General features: G+C 43.2%; 1 protein-coding gene and 1 pseudogene across 1 annotated transcript in view; both read right to left on the bottom strand.

The window, feature by feature from the left end:
* igsf9.S (immunoglobulin superfamily member 9 S homeolog) overlaps positions 1 to 12,616 on the bottom strand; it is a 57,508-nt gene extending 44,892 nt beyond the window's left edge. The window contains exons 1-3 of the mRNA XM_018233517.2: positions 12,091 to 12,616; positions 5,533 to 5,899; positions 858 to 1,049 (exon numbers count right to left, since the gene is read on the bottom strand). Coding sequence (XP_018089006.1) covers positions 858 to 1,049; positions 5,533 to 5,587 — 247 coding nt within the window. The 5' untranslated portion in view covers positions 5,588 to 5,899; positions 12,091 to 12,616. The remainder of the gene's footprint in view (positions 1 to 857; positions 1,050 to 5,532; positions 5,900 to 12,090) is intronic.
* Positions 12,617 to 12,957: 341 nt separating this feature from the next.
* LOC108700608 lies at positions 12,958 to 14,750 on the bottom strand (annotated as a pseudogene).
* Between the last annotated feature and the right edge of the window lie 3,437 nt (positions 14,751 to 18,187).

The following is an 18,187-nucleotide window of genomic DNA, read 5'->3' as shown; positions in this document are numbered from 1 at the left end:
CCCCTGCTATCTGGATGGATATCGACAACATGGTTGCTACGGTCACTAACCCTACCAAAAACCTAATCTCTCTTTTTTTGGTTGGTGGGGTCACAGAGACTAGCTATAAGATCTTTTCCTTTACATTCATTTTTTTTATGATTTTCTTCTTTCCAATCAGGCCCGGACTGGCAATCTGTGGGCTCTGGCAAATGCCAGAGGGGCTGCTATAAGGTGCCATAGAAAGTCAGTATTTAGTGGGCTGTTTGGGCCTCTGTGTACCTGAAATGCCAGGGACTATTTTAATTCTCAATCCGGACCTGTTTCCAATGAATAGGAAATGACCAATTGCAACGTTGCTTAGATGACGGCCATGCTGCAGCACATATCTAGTTAATGTACAAGCAAACATTCCTTTTAGTGTAACCAAACAAAGATCTCAGAAGCTTTCAATCTGTCATTAATGCCGCTGACCCCGAGTGTATTTACTAAAGCTCCTCATTCCTCTCACAATAAATCCCCCTGCTTCATTAGAGCAGGTAGCACACAAGGGAACGCTGTTTGACTCCGTAATCCTATACACGAGCTCTGGTGACAGACTATAGAGCCATGGGATTCCCGGCTCAGCTACAACTCCCAGCGACCCTTGACAACCAATGCAAACATTTAAATGCCATGCCAGACCCATTTTCTTCCCAGCTTCTGCTTTCCCTTTAACCTCTATGCTAAGTCATGATTGGCTGGGGCACCAGAATCTCCAGCCTATCACAGCCTTACATAGACAGTCAGAGTTAAAGGGCAACTAACACTCTTTTTAACTTTACAGAACAACAAGGCAGGTTATCCCACAGGCCCCAGCAAGATATCCACACGCTCACCTAGATACTGGGGATCCACGCGGGGCGAGTACAGACCGAACTTGATGAAGATGGGGAGCATAAATCCAAAGCGCACCCACTCGATGACATAGAGAGGAGGGCGCCCCGCGTCCTGGTGGAGGAGGCTGCACCCCAGCACCGTGCTCTCTCCTACGCGTCCAACCACAGTCTGGGAGTCTGATAGGATAGCGCCTGCACAGGAAACATTTAATGGTTTAGCACAAAAATATTAGGATTTGCAATTGGTCTTTTTTTTGTAATTACATTTTTTCTTGTTTTGAATGTTAACTAGCCAACCCACAGTGATTTACTCTCCTCACCCTGTGTATTTAGTGGGAAAAAAACAATATAAACTCCCTTCCAAAACAAACAAGACAATATTTCTCTTTAAAGGGGTGATTCACCTATAAGTTAACTGTTAGTATGTTATAGAATGGCTAATTCTAAGCAACTTTTCAATTGATCTTCGTTTTTTTTTTTAAATATAGTTTTATAATTGTTTACCTTCTTCTTCTGACTCTTTCCAGCTTTCAAATGGGGGTCACTGACCCCATCTAAAAACAAATGCTCTCTAAGGCTACAAATGTATTGTTATTGCTACTTTTTATTACATGTCTATTCAGGCCTCTCCTATTCATATTCCAGTCTCTTATTCAAATCAGTGCATGGTTGTTAGGGAAATTTGAACCCTAGCAACAATATTGCTGAACTGGCAAACTGGAGAGCTGCTGAATAAAAAGGGTAGAGACACACGGTCAGATTCGGGGAGATTAGTCGCCTGGCAACAAATCTCCTCATCTTCGGGGAGACTAATCTCACCAAACTGCCTTCCCGCCAGCTAGAATAAAAATCGTCGGTGTTATGGCAATCGGAGCGCTTCTTTTCCAAAGTCGTCAGAAGTTTCCTCGTAATCTCCTCGAATCTTGGCAGTGTATATCTGCCCTAAAAAGCTAAATAGCTCAAACACCACAAATAATAAAAACCAATTGCAAATTGTCTCATAATATCTGTTTTTCATTTTTTATTATTTGTGGCGTTATTTAGCTTTTTATTCAGCAGCTCTCTAGTTTGCAATGTCACCAATATTGTTGCTAGGATCCAAATTCCCCTAGCAACCATGCATTGGTTTGAATAAGAGACTGGAATATGAATAGGAGAGGCCTGAATAGAGAGATGAGGAGTAAAAAGAAAGATGAGGAGTAAAAAGAAACAATAACAATACATTTGTAGCATTTGTTTTTTAGATGGGGTCAGTGACCCCCCATTTGAAAGCTGGAAAGAGTCAGAAGAAGAAGGCAAATAATTATAAAACTACAACAAATAAATAATGAAGACCAATTTAAAAGTTGCTTAGACTTAGCCATTCTTTAACATAGGTGAACCAGCCCTTTAAAGCCTGATTGTTTGTATTGAGTCAGCAGGAAGTCGGGCACTTTCCTCCATTGTTGGCACATGCCAAGCATAAGTGGCTAAATGCAGCCTCAAGGTTTTGGGCAAAGTACAAACAGCCGGGAATCAATCGGATATGGCTAATGTACCAACAGCTCAGCGGAAACACACACTCATACCCAGCACCTCTGTTTCTCCATAATGAAAGAAAATATCATTCTAAGCCCCATCCCTCTATAAATGAAATGTAATTGCCTGACAGTGACAAGTAAATGGACTTGCAATTAAAAGCAACCTCGGTCTGCCCCTTGCTCTACTCCTGGTTCCAGGTCGGTCAGCTGGTTTCAGCTGCATTGTTTCAAGAGTCAGAACCAGAGTGCACAAAGGGACAGACTGCTGAATTTCGGAGTGATGGAACATGGTAACCAAGGTCTCAAACGAAGTTCCTTTCAATTAGCTGAGGCACCAAGGAACGCTGCAATTCTTGTGCAATTCAATAACAAGATCCTTGGGGGTGGGGTTTCCATTATACAACTAGATCTTACAGCAGAGACACACGCAAAGATTCTCCCCGAAAAGCGTTCCCCTTCTACATTCGGAGCGCTTCATTTTACGAAGTCGCCGAAGTCGGGCAACAGCGGAGAGGAGAAAAAAGCGTTCCTGCCGGCGATTTACACTCTAGCCGACGGGGAGGCATTCAGGGAGATTAGTTGCCCGAAGAAGAAGCGATTAGTAGCTGGGCGACTAATCTCCCCAAGTAGCTTTGTGTGCCCCTGCCCTTAGGGGATAGTCTCTGTTATAAAGTTTTGGGATTTGTTATCAGAACCTGGGGGTATACATTCTGTATTATATGTCTTTGTATTAATCTTCTTATAATACACAAAAGCCATGAATATCCTGTAAATTATATCCTTATAAACGGTGAGTTCTGATGTCATCAGTTATAAACGGTGAGTTCTGATGTCATTTCTGTCACATGACTCACTGAAACTTGTGTATTATAATAAATAAAGTACCCCCAGTTGTAAAATATGAGGATATTAGAAGTCACCTCGGAGTTCCATGATCTGTATAAAAACACTCGGCCTTCGGCCTCGTACTTTTATATGGTCATGAAACTCCTCGGTAACTTATAATATCCTTATATTTTACAAGAGGGGGTACTTTATTCACTATATTCTGCATACTATTTGTTTTCATATTGATTTTTATGGTTTATTGTGAAAAGCAAATAAAATTCTTCAAAATAGAACCAGATAACGGATCTTTCTGTAATTTGGATCTTAGGCCCGCTAAAAAAAATTATGTAAACATGAAATAAAGCCAATAGGCTGGTTTTGCTTCCAATAAGGATTAATTATATCTTAGTTGGGATCAAGTACAAGGTAATGTTATTACAGAGAAGAAGAAGATAATCTTTACAAATTTGATTTATTTGGATAAAATGGAGTCTATGGGAGAGCTTTTTTTGGATAATGGGTTTTCTGATAAAGGATCCCATATATACATATAGGTATGGGACCTGTTATCTACAATGATCCGGACCTGGGGTTTTCCGGATAACAGATCTTTCTGTAACTCTTCATACCTAAACTCTACTAGAAAATAAAATGAAATAAAGCCAATAGGCTGGTTTTGCTTCCAATAAGGATTAATTATATCTTAGTTGGGATCAAGTACAAGCGACTGTTTGATTATTACAGAGAAAAGGGAAATCTTTAAAAATGTGGATTATTTGGCTAAAACGGAGTCTATATATATGTGTAAAGCTCCTTGGGACAAGTTTCCATGGGTCAGTTTCATGTACAGAATCGGTCACTAGGCTGGAAGCTCTATTGTGCAGTTTCCCCTCATACACAACTAAAATTCAAACTCCTTTGGGGTGGGTCTCCCACTGCACCTCTTGAATGTAGGGTCTCCCCTTATACAACTACATGACTCCAAGCGGAAGTGTCTCCCATTATTATTGCTGGTGTCCCCTTTAACAACTACATGAAAAACTCCTTGGAAAGGGCAACCCACTAAATCACTAGACTGCAGGCTCCTTGGTGCAGGGACTCCCCTACAATTAGATAGCAAGCTCCTTGGGGGAGGCTCTTTACTTACGTTACCACTACAGCAATTATTTTTGTCCTTTCAGCTGATAGAACTAGATGAGAACAAGAACGACTAGTAATGTAAGGCAAAACTTGTGGTGTGGGTGCTGAAAGTTATAGTTCAGCAACAATTGAAGGGTTGCAGGTAGAACAGGAAATAAAGACCCAATGAGCTTACAATTTAATGATTAAAATAAGGGTTTGTTCCAAAGAGCTTGCAATCATTTCTTATTCCTGTTCTTGTAAACTAACAATGGCTGATATTAATAGCTGTTGTGGCATATGTTAAATTGTAGTGGGCAACAGAGCTTGCAACTTAAAATTAGGCATAAAGAAAGACAAGTACCCACAACCAGTAAACGAGACTTTCCAGTTCTTTAATAAAACAATGTGTCCAGCACACTACATAGGGGAGTCCAGCAGGATATAAGGCAAACTAAACCTCTATTCATTATACAGCCAAAGGCTATCAGGGATTAGTTCTGGAAAAGCAGGTGTATTGGGTCAAGGGTCATTGACATACACACAGGTGGGGAAGGGTCTGGGCTTTCACGCTCCGTTGGTTTAAATTCTAGTCTTCTGTTCAATGAGGCTACGATACTGCGGTAACTCAGAATAAAGTCATTCAGAAGAGGAAATTGCTCCTGTTGTCCTATTGAAAGGCAAATGTAAAGCACAGCAGGGTATAATTGGAGTTCAGTGAACGATTGTTCCTACTCAAGCAGTTAAAAGAGCACATGGACCTTAAATACTTTAAGCCATAAAGCAGGACAGGACTGCTGCTTACAATGGGGATCGGATAGGATCTGTGCAGCCACTGGGACAGAATGTTCTGTTATACAGATAGCTAGAATCTCAGCTGCCATAAAGCAGGGCAGGACTGCTGCTTACAATGGGGATCAGATAGGATCTGTGCAGCCACTGGGACAGAATGTTCTGTTATACAGATAGCTAGAATCTCAGCTGCCATAAAGCAGGACAGGACTGCTGCTTACAATGGGGATCATATAAGATCTGTGCAGTCACTGGGACAGAATGCTCTGTTATACAGATAGCTAGAATCTCAGCTGCCATAAAGCAGGACAGGACTGCTGCTTACAATGGGGATCAGATAGGATCTGTGCAGCCACTGGGACAGAATGTTCTGTTATACAGATAAACAAGCCCCCTGAAGAGCAGACCCAACTTACCGTTAATACAGCAGGAGAAGAGGATAAGGACAATAATACAGAGGCACCAATGCATAGCACAGATCTGCCAGCGACAGGAATTACACCAAGCCTTTTCTGCAGCATTCGGAGACCCCAACAGTAAGCCCAAACTCCGTCTGAACAGTCTGAATATACTCCAAAAACGTAAAGTCTAAGGAATATCAGTCTGTCCTCGGCCAGCACCAACAATTCATGTTTCCAGTACACAAGAGAACAAAAATGTCTGCTGTGATGATACTTCTGGACTCCCCGTGAGATGTCTTCGATGGGGTTTACGGACGCTGCATCGTGATTATCTCCCCGAATAATATCCACTTCTTTTGGGTGTCCAGTAGTCGCTCAGGTCCTGTTAAATAAAATACAGAAGATTTAGAGTTGCAACTCGCCAGGAGAGGGAAAGCCACCAGCGCGTCTCCTCGGAGCTGAGAGTCAATATTTGGTCAGTCCTACCCATATTCTGCCCATCTGTGCAATAAACGGCCTTACTCCAGAGCAGCCAACAAACAGCAACGGGAGGTATTTCGCTCCCACATGGGATCTGGAGAGAGAGCCATGTGTTGTGCAAACAGTAAGCTAAACCCTCATATTGCACTTTCTAGGGGGAAACAATATGGCAGCTCCCAACCATATGTATAAATCCAGATTAACGTCTTTCTAAACGGCACATAGTCTGTGCAGTGCAATAAAGTCTTACAGCAGGTCGAGTGCCCGTGGGTCTCTATATACAATGAGAATATGGCCTTCAGAAGGAGTTACTGGTCATGGGTCGGCAGTTGCGCCCAATGAGACCTGTGCAGTGTCTCCACCATGCAGACTGCAGACTTAAAGGGCGCAGCTACTTATTAGGTTATTACCATAAGGAGCGTCAATTGACTGTGGAAATGCGATCGCATGTGATGAGCCACATAACAGGAACCGGTTCTTTAATGTTCCCGTGCTATGTGGGAAGTTGGTGGCTGCATATTTGCCAGTCGTACAATTACTTTCAGATAAACCAGACGCCCCACCCAAGCCCTGCTCTCACCAACTCATTATCTTATAATAACAACAATAAACACAAAACTGGATCTGCTTCCTTGTGAGACCAGATATTAAATCCTCCTGAAGAAGGTTGCACGGCAGGTCAAACCGTCAGTCATCAACTCCATAAAGCAGGGCAGGACTGCTGCTTACAATGGGGGTCAGATAGAATCTGTGCAGCCACTGGGACAGAATGTTCTGTTATACAGATAGCTACAATCTCAGCTGCCATAAAGCAGGACAGGACTGCTGCTTAAAATGGGGATCAGATAGGATCTGTGCAGCCACTGGGACAGAATGTTCTGTTATACAGATAGCTAGAATCTCAGCTGCCATAAAGCAGGACAGGACTGCTGCTTACAATGGGGATCAGATAGGATCTGTGCAGCCACTGGGACAGAATGTTCTGTTATACAGATAGCTAGAATCTCAGCTGCCATAAAGCAGGACAGGACTGCTGCTTACAATGGGGATCAGATAGAATCTGTGCAGCCACTGGGACAGAATGTTCTGTTATACAGATAGCTACAATCTCAGCTGCCATAAAGCAGGACAGGACTGCTGCTTAAAATGGGGATCAGATAGGATCTGTGCAGCCACTGGGACAGAATGTTCTGTTATACAGATAGCTAGAATCTCAGCTGCCATAAAGCAGGACAGGACTGCTGCTTACAATGGGGATCAGATAGGATCTGTGCAGCCACTGGGACAGAATGTTCTGTTATACAGATAGCTAGAATCTCAGCTGCCATAAAGCAGGACAGGACTGCTGCTTACAATGGGGATCAGATAGGATCTGTGCAGCCACTGGGACAGAATGCTCTGTTATACAGATAGCTAGAATCTCAGCTGCCATAAAGCAGGACAGGACTGCTGCTTACAATGGGGATCAGATAGGATCTGTGCAGCCACTGGGACAGAATGTTCTGTTATACAGATAGCTAGAATCTCAGCTGCCATAAAGCAGGACAGGACTGCTGCTTACAATGGGGATCAGATAGGATCTGTGCAGCCACTGGGACAGAATGTTCTGTTATACAGATAGCTAGAATCTCAGCTGCCATAAAGCAGGACAGGACTGCTGCTTACAATGGGGATCAGATTTGCCCCAGACATCCCATTTTGCTTCCAAGAACTTGAGAACTAATGGATCTAAGAAGAAATTCGGCCCAGCCCTTACCCTCCCACCAAAAATAACAAAGTCCAGAGAAGCAGAGAAATCTGATGGTCTCATTTCCTGCGTTTCGCCATATTTTCCGCACCCGCCTAATTGCGATGCCGTAGCTTTGTGCCAGTTATTCCACCACAATACAGAAAAGCAACACGCTAGTGTCATTACTTGGGTTCAGCTCCGTCTCTTCTGAATCTAAGTTTCCTAAGAGACCAAACTTTTCTCTTTCCAGTTCCAAATGAACAAAACTTGTGATTTATTTTTTTTCTTTAAGGAGCGAAAAAAACACAAAAAAAGGGAGGGAATTTTGAGGCCAGTTGGGAAGAAAACTGGCCAGGACACTTTAAGTCCGGGAATAACGTCATTTATACAGGCTGTGCCCTTGGCTCGGAAAGCTCATGTCATGTGGGCGACACATATGAATTTGGGGGAGAATCATGTGAGTCAGGAGTAGAGTTACTAATGTAGAGCCGATTCTTATTTCTGGGAAGATTTAACTCATTATGTGAATGTTCCTTGCCTGCAGGTTTTGATGAACGTACCAGATGCCCTATTGCTTGTAATTTAATACTAAACAGCGTCTCAGTTGACTGGAGTGAATGTGCTCTTGCCATTGTGTGGAAAATGTGCCAGCAAGCAAGATGGCTGCCGCCACTCACTGTGACAGACATTCGCAGAAATGGAAAGTTCCAGTCAAAGAATGGAATGAGTGTGCCCCTTGTTTCTGCACCCCCTAATGATACAATAAGGAGCCTGCCTGTTAGCATGAGCATTTCCCTGAGGTAAAAGAGAGCTGAGCAGATGTCTGATTCCCATGTGACAGGACCATGTGACCCACTCATGAGAAGGATGGATGGGAATTCAGAGGAAGGCAGGCCTCAGTGATGATTATGGCGGGAAACCCTGTCAGTGAGCTGCTGTACAGAGGCAGACATCTCACCAACTCTCGCATGTTTTTCAGGTGTCCCCCATTTTTATATGCCGTGCTTGGGTGTACTGCCATTTTATAGTCTTTATAAGATCAACCCTCAGTGACTTCTAATATCCTTATCATTTACAGTAGGGGGTACATTATCCCTTATAATACATGAGTGATACTCAGAGTTCCCTGTATAACTCAGCCTGCAGCCTTGTGCCTTTATATGGTCACAGAACAACCCCTCAGTGACTTCTAATATCCTTATCATTTACAGTAGGGGTACATTATCCCTTATAATACATGAGTGATACTCAGAGTTCCCTGTATAACTCAGCCTGCAGCCTTGTGCCTTTATATGGTCACAGAACAACCCCTCAGTGACTTCTAATATCCTTATCATTTACAGTAGGGGTACATTATCCCTTATAATACATGAGTGATACTCAGAGTTCCCTGTATAACTCAGCCTGCAGCCTTGTGCCTTTATATGGTCACAGAACAACCCCTCAGTGACTTCTAATATCCTTATCATTTACAGTAGGGGGTACATTATCCCTTATAATACATGAGTGATACTCAGAGTTCCCTGTATAACTCAGCCTGCAGCCTTGTGCCTTTATATGGTCACAGAACAACCCCTCAGTCACTTCTAATATCCTTATCATTTACAGTAGGGGGTACATTATCCCTTATAATACATGAGTGATACTCAGAGTTCCCTGTATAACTCAGCCTGCAGCCTTGTGTCTTTATATGGTCACAGAACAACCCCTCAGTGACTTCTAATATCCTTATCATTTACAGTAGGGGGTACATTATCCCTTATAATACATGAGTGATACTCAGAGTTCCCTGTATAACTCAGCCTGCAGCCTTGTGCCTTTATATGGTCACAGAACAACCCCCCAGTGACTTCTAATATCCTTATCATTTACAGTAGGGGGTACATTATCCCTTATAATACATGAGTGATACTCAAGAGTTCCCTGTATAACTCAGCCTGCAGCCTTGTGCCTTTATATGGTCACAGAACCCCTCAGTGACTTCTAATATCCTTATCATTTACAGTAGGGGGTGCATTATCCCTTATAATACATGAGTGATACTCAGAGTTCCCTGTATAACTTAGCCTGCAGCCTTGTGTCTTTATATGGTCACAGAACAACCCCTCAGTGACTTCTAATATCCTTATCATTTACAGTAGGGGGTACATTATCCCTTATAATACATGAGTGATACTCAGAGTTCCCTGTATAACTCAGCCTGCAGCCTTGTGTCTTTATATGGTCACATAACACCTCAGTGACTTTTAATATCCTTATAACAGACAGTAGGGGTTCAGTTACTATACAGTGAGTGTAACATGATGGTACAGTTATTGTAGTCGGTCGCTATATATAGTGTTACTAAGTCCCATTAGGATTATTGGGCACTAATTATAGGCAGATGGCAGTTACGTGGTGCCAAGGAATCCCTGGGCAATATTACTGGATCTTACAACATGGTGATGGCTCATGTAAAACTACCAATCCCAGCATCCCCAGGCAGACAGGTTGAAACTCCTTTCTAACAAGTTATCACCTCCCCTTACTTTCAGGCTCTCCCTTCGTATTTCCCGGGTCACGCCACCACTCCTAATTGGTACCACAAAGCTCATTAACTTGGGGAAAAGGCAAAGTTCTGACATTTAATTCCCTTTTTGTTGTTGTGCATCAGTGGAAGGGCCTCCCTGCTGAGATGGTGGGAACAGGGAGGCCAGAGATCACACAAGGTCCTACAGCAGGTGGATGAAATGTCGGGCAGTGAATATTAGAAATCAGTGAATATTAGATATCAGTGAATATTAGATATCAGTGAATATTAGATATCAGTGAATATTAGATATCAGTAGATATTAGATATCAGTAGATATCAGATATCAGTGAATATTAGATATCAGTGAATATTAGATATCAGTGAATATTAGATATCAGTAGATATTAGATATCAGTAGATATTAGATATCAGTGAATATTAGATATCAGTAGATATTAGATATCAGTGAATATTAGATATCAGTGAATATTAGATATCAGTAGATATTAGATATCAGTAGATATTAGATATCAGTGAATATTAGATATCAGTAGATATTAGATATCAGTAAATATTAGATATCAGTGAATATTAGATATCAGTGAATATTAGATATCAGTGAATATTAGATATCAGTGAATATTATATATATGTATATAGGGCCGGCTCCTGGCGAGGGAATTGAGGGAGAGGTACGCAGAGCTCTCTGGCAGCCGAGGTGTTAATAAGGGGGGGCCACTGTCCTGGTAGTCCCCACGGGCCATTCGTTTTCATACACAAATCCTTGCACCCCGTTGCTTTTCATAGGCAGCCCCCCCCCTAAACAAAATCAACACAGGAGGCGGCAGTTTGGTGTGGCCCTTGTCTGTATGATCTGGGTGTTCTACAGAGGGGGCTAAGGGCGTTCCCCCCGTCCCCATCGCACTCGTAACGCACATAATAAAGGCCGGAGGGTTTGGGGGACAGACATGGCGCTTTTATTCTCCCATTCGCACGAAGACGGAGGATTTTTTTCCCCCTATTTATTATTTTTATTCGCTGATCCCACTCCCATAGTCGTAAATGTCAGTGGTCACAAAGCAACGAGGGGTATTTATAGCCCCCCACAATGAGGCGGGTGAATAAAAGCACTGGAGGGGGGCTATTGTGCCTGTCGGAGCCCCCAGGATACTTAATTTCCCGTGACCTTGAATCTGCCACCCATTGGCTACCTAGATTGCAAGCTCTTCGGCCCACTAGGCATGCGGATTCCTCCCCCACCCTGCTGAATTAAAGGGCACATGCCATTTGTTTCCTTTACAAAGGAGTGGCCCCCGGAAGCCTTTTATAAATAACAGAATATATAGAACGTTAATATGGCGTCAGCGAACGTTACAGACGCAGGCGGGATTACCCTATGGATTGCTCAGGCCACTTACTGTTATTAGCAGGGTAGGTAATAAAACAGAGATGGGGGGGTATAAAGATTTAAAGACCAAGTCCCACCAAACAATAAAGTCATCTCTCTACGACACCCCCCTTATATATAATGATCTGAATGAGGCTCAGTTGCCCTTTGTTTCCCGCACGCTGGGGGTGGGTTCCTTTAATTTCAGAGTCGTTTCCTATTCACCATACGAGGAAGTGCGATCACAACACTGGGGGTGCGATATCAATATTTACGGTGTCGTCAGTTAACCCTTTCAGCTAGAGACAAGGAATGACAGCCGTGCCCGGGTCACCTCGCTGGCAAGCAAGGGGTTAACGTGGGCAAGCACTAGCCAGCAGGAGGAATACACAGCAGAAACTCCCGGCATTGCCTGTGGGCCGCTGGGAGTTGCAGGGAAACATTAAAGGATGGTAAAGCCCTTACCTTAATTGTCAGCTCCCATGGCGAGCGCAGGAAATGAGCGATGGATTGAGGGGACCCCCGTCCCCCGGTGAGAGGTTTGATGCCAGGCTGAGGGCCGGGGGGCCGCACACATGAGCCCACTACCTGTTGACAGGAGCTGGAGGAGAAGAGACGCCTTGATTTGTATCCAGATCTCACAGGCTCCTAGAGTCCCTCATGCTGCCCTCCTGCACCCCACAACTGCCTTCTCTCTGCTGGGGGGCCCCTCAACTAATGCAGCACCTGTAGCTTCCCTCCAGCAGGTGCTAATGATGCTGATCCTCCTCCTCCTTCTTCTCTCCCAGCCTTGTGTCTCCCTCTCTCCCCCCTCTCTCTCTCTCTCTCTCTCTGCTCCAGCCACAACTCCCTGCCAGCCTGCAACTTGCAAACATAATAGTAGGAGGGCTCCCTCTCCCTGCCCCGCCCACTCTTTCAATCAAGCGCCTCTTGTTTCCACAGCAACAACCAATGAGAGAAGCAGCGGGAGCCAATCAGATGCCTGCTCACTTCATGTTGTATTCCCCACTTATTCCTGGCTACTGGCAGATCATTGCGCTGCTCCCCCTGGTGGCCGCTGGGATATTGCAGCTTAGTGGCCTAAATGTCATTTTCTATTCTTACATGAAATGTGACATTTATTTACATGGGTTTATATAACTTTATCAGGGTCTCTGCTCTTCTTTATTAAGCAAATGCTACACAATTACAGCAGAAGCTGCCATATAGACCAAAAGGGGAATAAGACCCAACCTGGCCCCAGTTGCCTTTAATTTAATTACCCCTCCCCCAATTAAAACTCACCCTCTGCCTTTTAGGCCAATACACCGCAGCAGACACTATTAGAAATAAGGTTTATTTTCTGGTGAATAAGTGAAAATAGAGCAAAGGATGATTTTTTTTATAGTACCAAGTGTTATCAACGGAGTTGTTGACGGACAATAAGATACAAGCAGGTTGTCCCGAAAACCCAAGGGACATGTGGTTCCTGTGGGTTTAAGTCATCAAACAACTTCCCCCTCCTAAATGATATCATCACCCCTAGCGAAACCTTTCCAGTGACATCACCAGTTCTTGGGTTGAGAGAAGCAAATGGTACAGAACATGGATGATGTCATCACCTCTAGCCCAACCCTTCCAGTGACATCACCAGTTCTTGGTTTGACAGAAGCAAATGGTACAGAACATTGATGATGTCATCACCTCTAGCCCAACCCTTCCAGTGACATCACCAGTTCTTGGGTTGAGAGAAGCAAATGGTACAGAACATTGATGATGTCATCACCTCTAGCCCAACCCTTCCAGTGACATCACCAGTTCTTGGGTTGAGAGAAGCAGATGGTACAGAACATTGATGATGTCATCACCCCTAGCCCAACCCTTCCAGTGACATCAACAGGTCTTGGGTTGAGAGAAGCAAATGGTACAGAACATTGATGATGTCATCACCTCTAGCCAAACCCTTCCAGTGACATCACCAGTTCTTGGGTTGAGAGAAGCAGATGGTAGAGAACATTTGCCAGAGAAGGTTCTAGTGTTCTAGAGCTATTCATGACTTGGGTAATGCAAGAAGAGCTGAACATATTGCTCCATGTCTGGAAACCCAATCAGCATCAACTCTCCACATCGGATTCATTGGAATTGAATCCCCATCTCTAGTTCTTTGGGGGAGCACATCCACACATCCAACACTCCAAAGGGTCCCTCCCATGTTTGGTGATTTCTGGTAAAAAACCAACCCCCCATTTCATCCCCCAAACTGGAAACACAGGTTAGGTATCCCCATCATCACCAACTCATAAAACGCTATAGTAATACCCCATCCCCCCATTGAGTGGTAGTTCTGGGCAACTGAATGAGTACAGATGTTCTAGATATACTTGACATACATTAAATACAAACACATGCACAGTTGAAGTCTAAAGCTCCTGTTGACCTCTTGGATGATGAAGACGAGAGAAAAGACATGGGTTCTCCAAGCCATTGGGCAACGGGACATGGTACGCGGGTCACCTGATGTGGTGATGAAATTGTATGATGGCTTTTTCCTGCTCAGTTGTTTCTATGGAGCCCCGACGCAGACTCTGGATCTCGTTGATGGCATTAACATCAGTGATCTTCCTGACCTTCACCAAGTAGCAAGCCAACATGGTACCTGTCCTCCCAAAGCCATGTAAGCAGTGCACCCCTACTGCATGGAAGGAAAACAGGGATTGGTGGGGGGAAACATCTCATGACGCTAGCAGAAAGACTGATTGCCGCTTGTTTTATACCCATAATGCACCTGCCTTACCTCATAGTGGGCAGGGAGTCTTGGCATTGCCATGCCAGCCAATAGACCAGGTTCTACAGAGGAGAAATTATGAGAAGGCACTGGAGGCATTTCTGTAAGTAGGAGGCAAGGCACAATAATTAGGGTAGCAATCACATACAGGGGTTCCATGAGCTGTTTTGCTGCCCTGTACCTTCAGAGGAGGTTTAGGAATATGCTTTCCCCAAGACTCTCCATGGGTTTTACAGGGCAACTCCAGTGTTATCTATAGAAGAGGTGGGGCCTGCATTAAAAAAAAGGTTCTGATCTATGAGCATGCAGCTGTTCTTCAACACCATTTTATTCTCTTCATCTTGTCCTACTGACAACATTTTATTCTCTTCATCTTGTCCTACTGACAACATTTTAATCTACTGGCTCCACCAGTGTTGGACTGGGACACCAGGGGCCCACCAAAAAACCTTAGACCAGGGGCCCACTCTACTACTATTATTTTTCCTCTCCTCACTCAACCTCTATTCGACTACTCTCTTTTCTTTATATACTATAATTCATCTATAATATACTATTATTCCATCTATTTAGCCTCTTTGTTCTCACAGAAATAGGGAATGACCATGAAATAGGCCAAATGTTTAGCAGCATGAGGGCCCACTAACACCTGGGCCCCTGGGAGTTTTCCTGGTATCCTGGTGGGCCAGTTCAACAATGGGCTCCACCATGACCCACTCTTGCCATTTTGCCTTAGTGCCACTATCTGTTACTGTCTAGCCCTACTGTTTCCATCTTCTCCTGCTCTTTCTTGACTTATTCTTGCCATCTAACTCTACTCTCTCCATTATGTCCTGGTGTCTCCATCTTGCCCTACTGTTACCATCTGAACCTACATTTTAATTTTATTCTATTATCTCCATCTTGCATTCATCTGCATCCATCTTGGCCTTCGGTCTTTAGCGTGCTCAACTTTCTCCACCGCGTTGTCTCCATCTTGACCTTCTGGTGCCATTTTGCCCTACTGTTTCCATCTTCTTCTGCTCTTTCTTGACTTATTCTTGCCATCTGACCCTACACTCTCCATTATGTCCTGGTGTCTCCATCTTGCCCTACTGTCTCCATCTTGCCCCACTGTTTCCATCTTATTCTGCTATTTCTTGACTTATTCTTGCCATCTGGCTCGACTCTCTCCATTATGTCCTGGTGTCTCCATCTTGACCTACTGTCACCATCTGAACCTACATTTTCATTTTTATCCTATTTTCTGCATCTTGTATTCATCTGCATCCATCTTGGCCTACGGTCTTCATCTTGTTCAACATTCTCCACCCTGTCCTGCTGTCTTCATCTTTACCTACTGGTGCCATCTTGGCCTATTGTTTTCATCTTGCCCTACTTTCTCAAGTCTCTGTCTTCATTTTTCTGTATAGTTCACATCTTTTTGTACTGTCCCCATCTGGAACTACTGATGCCATTCTATCCAACCACCTCCATATTGACCTTTGGTTACCATCTTGCCTTACTGACACTATATTGCTCTTCCTACATACAATTTCCATCCATCTGAGCTAGATAGGCATGTGGACCCCTCCCTTATGTCTTTGAATGATCTAGATGATGCAAGGGGTGGGTATGAATGTAATACAGGACCTACAGGACCATCAGACAGAGACAACAGTAAGTCATTCCCCAAAGTTGGCCACTGCCTAGAAAATGTTACAATGTGAAATTTAGAGCAGGTTAAAAACCCATGTGCTTCTACACCGTAAGGCTGGTACAAGAGGAATCAAATAGGATCTCAAACAATATTTGTAGCTCTACGTGAGAACATCTTTGCATTTGGAGAACTCAACATACAGATATGGCCACTCAGTAGGTTATAACAGATTTTATTATTTTTCCTTTCACTCAGGCTGTTGACTCATCAAGAGTGTCAGATTGGGGAGCCAAAATCGGCCAACATACAAGCAGAATAATGCGGTGCCATACACAGAATGTTTCCCATGGTGCTTAGAGAAGAGGGGAACCTGACATTGTGGAGGTAGAACATATAAATCAGGATATATGAACTCAAAGCTAGTAAGGGTCATTTAGGTCAGGGCCTCTGTTTGTGTGTGGGCTGCTGCAGGTTACCCCTTGAGGGGCATAATGTAAGTAGCCCTATGTATGTCGACTTGTAGGCAACAGTAACCAAGGTACCAGGACTGGGGTCCCAGGTTGGATGACAGACGTCACACTATTTGTATCAGTACCTACTCCTCGTGTCTGAGTGGGTCTCCTCTGGTTAAATTTAGATGCACGCTGCAGGCTACACCGAGTTATGCACAGCCACGTAGATGCTATTGTTATACATGCCCGAGTCCGGTCAGGTGTCAGCTCTACTGCACATACAAAAACCTTGGATACAGACCAATATAAAGTGAATCTAAATTTGTGGTATGCTGTAGACCTCTAGTGTCCAAACCGAGGTAGAACTCATTTCTCAAAAACTTTCATAAGCATGTTCTTGTATAAAAAATATGATTTATTCCATCATCTTAAAACATCAACACAACTCCACATGGAGCCTAACGCGTTTCATGCTTACCCAGCACTTTATTCATAGGCAATCCCAAGTGAAACTCATCTCTCCAAAAATGTATATTCAGTTGCAAATAGACCCACCCAGTATTAAAACCAATCACAATTCATTATATCGGTCACATAAATAATCAATCAGTTAGAAACTTTTAGTTCACTTATTCTCATGGAATATGCAGTATTGGAAAGAGTTTCTAACTGAATTGATCAATGGACTAGGTCCTTATTGATTATTTATGTGACCGATATAATGAATTGTGATTGGTTTTAATACTGGGTGGGTCTATTTGCAACTGAATATACATTTTTGGAGAGATGAGTTTCACTTGGGATTGCCTATGAATAAAGTGCTGGGTAAGCATGAAACGTGTTAGGCTCCATGTGGAGTTGTGTTGATGTTTTAAGATGATGGAATAAAACATATTTTTTATACAAGAGCATGCTTATGTAAGTTTTTGAGAAATTAGCTCTACTGCACAGACCATTGCATCCCCCATGTACTGACCAGCAATCCCCTTAAAGGATAAGTAAACCTTTAAAATAAGTGAATGTAAAAATGATGAGGGGGCTATTCTAAGCACTGTTGTAATGTACATTTATTATTTTTGTATTCCAAGATATAAAGGGATACATGTACTGTTCCTAGTTTGCACATGCAAATTAGGGTCTGGAAGGGAAATCACGTGACTTTTCGTCACAAAACAAGAAAGTAAAAAATGTTCTATTTTTCCCTTTTCTGTCCCAAATTTGCATATGCAAATTAGGATTTGGATTCAGTTCAGGCCGAATCTTTCACAAAGGATTCGACGGAATCCAAAATAGTGGATCCCTAGTTCTCATATTTGTCACTGAATAAGCAAAGATGGAGGAGACAAGGAAGACGAGCTGAGCAAACAAAACATTTAGGAATATGTAATCATAACAATCACCCTTTAAAGGGGAACTATCGCGGAAATGAAAATGTAATATAAGCATCACCATACTGAAATATGAAACTTTCTAAATATAATCAATTAAATATTCTGCATTGTTTCTTAAATAATCAAGTTTATCTTCACTATTCCTCTCTCAGCATCTGTTTCTCTTCATTCTCTCTTCATGCAGCAGTTGGGTGTCAGATATTCACTGACAGTTAGATCCAATATATCTTATGGGGGGCTCCTTTTGCCTAGCAGATGAATTAGAGCTCACTCTATTAAACTCACCAGACATCATGTCTCTCTACATGCAGGAGTT

This window comes from Xenopus laevis, chromosome 8S (genome assembly GCF_017654675.1).
Source record: "Xenopus laevis strain J_2021 chromosome 8S, Xenopus_laevis_v10.1, whole genome shotgun sequence".
Lineage (NCBI taxonomy): Eukaryota > Metazoa > Chordata > Amphibia > Anura > Pipidae > Xenopus > Xenopus laevis.
This window is presented reverse-complemented; position numbering and strand designations above follow the sequence as displayed.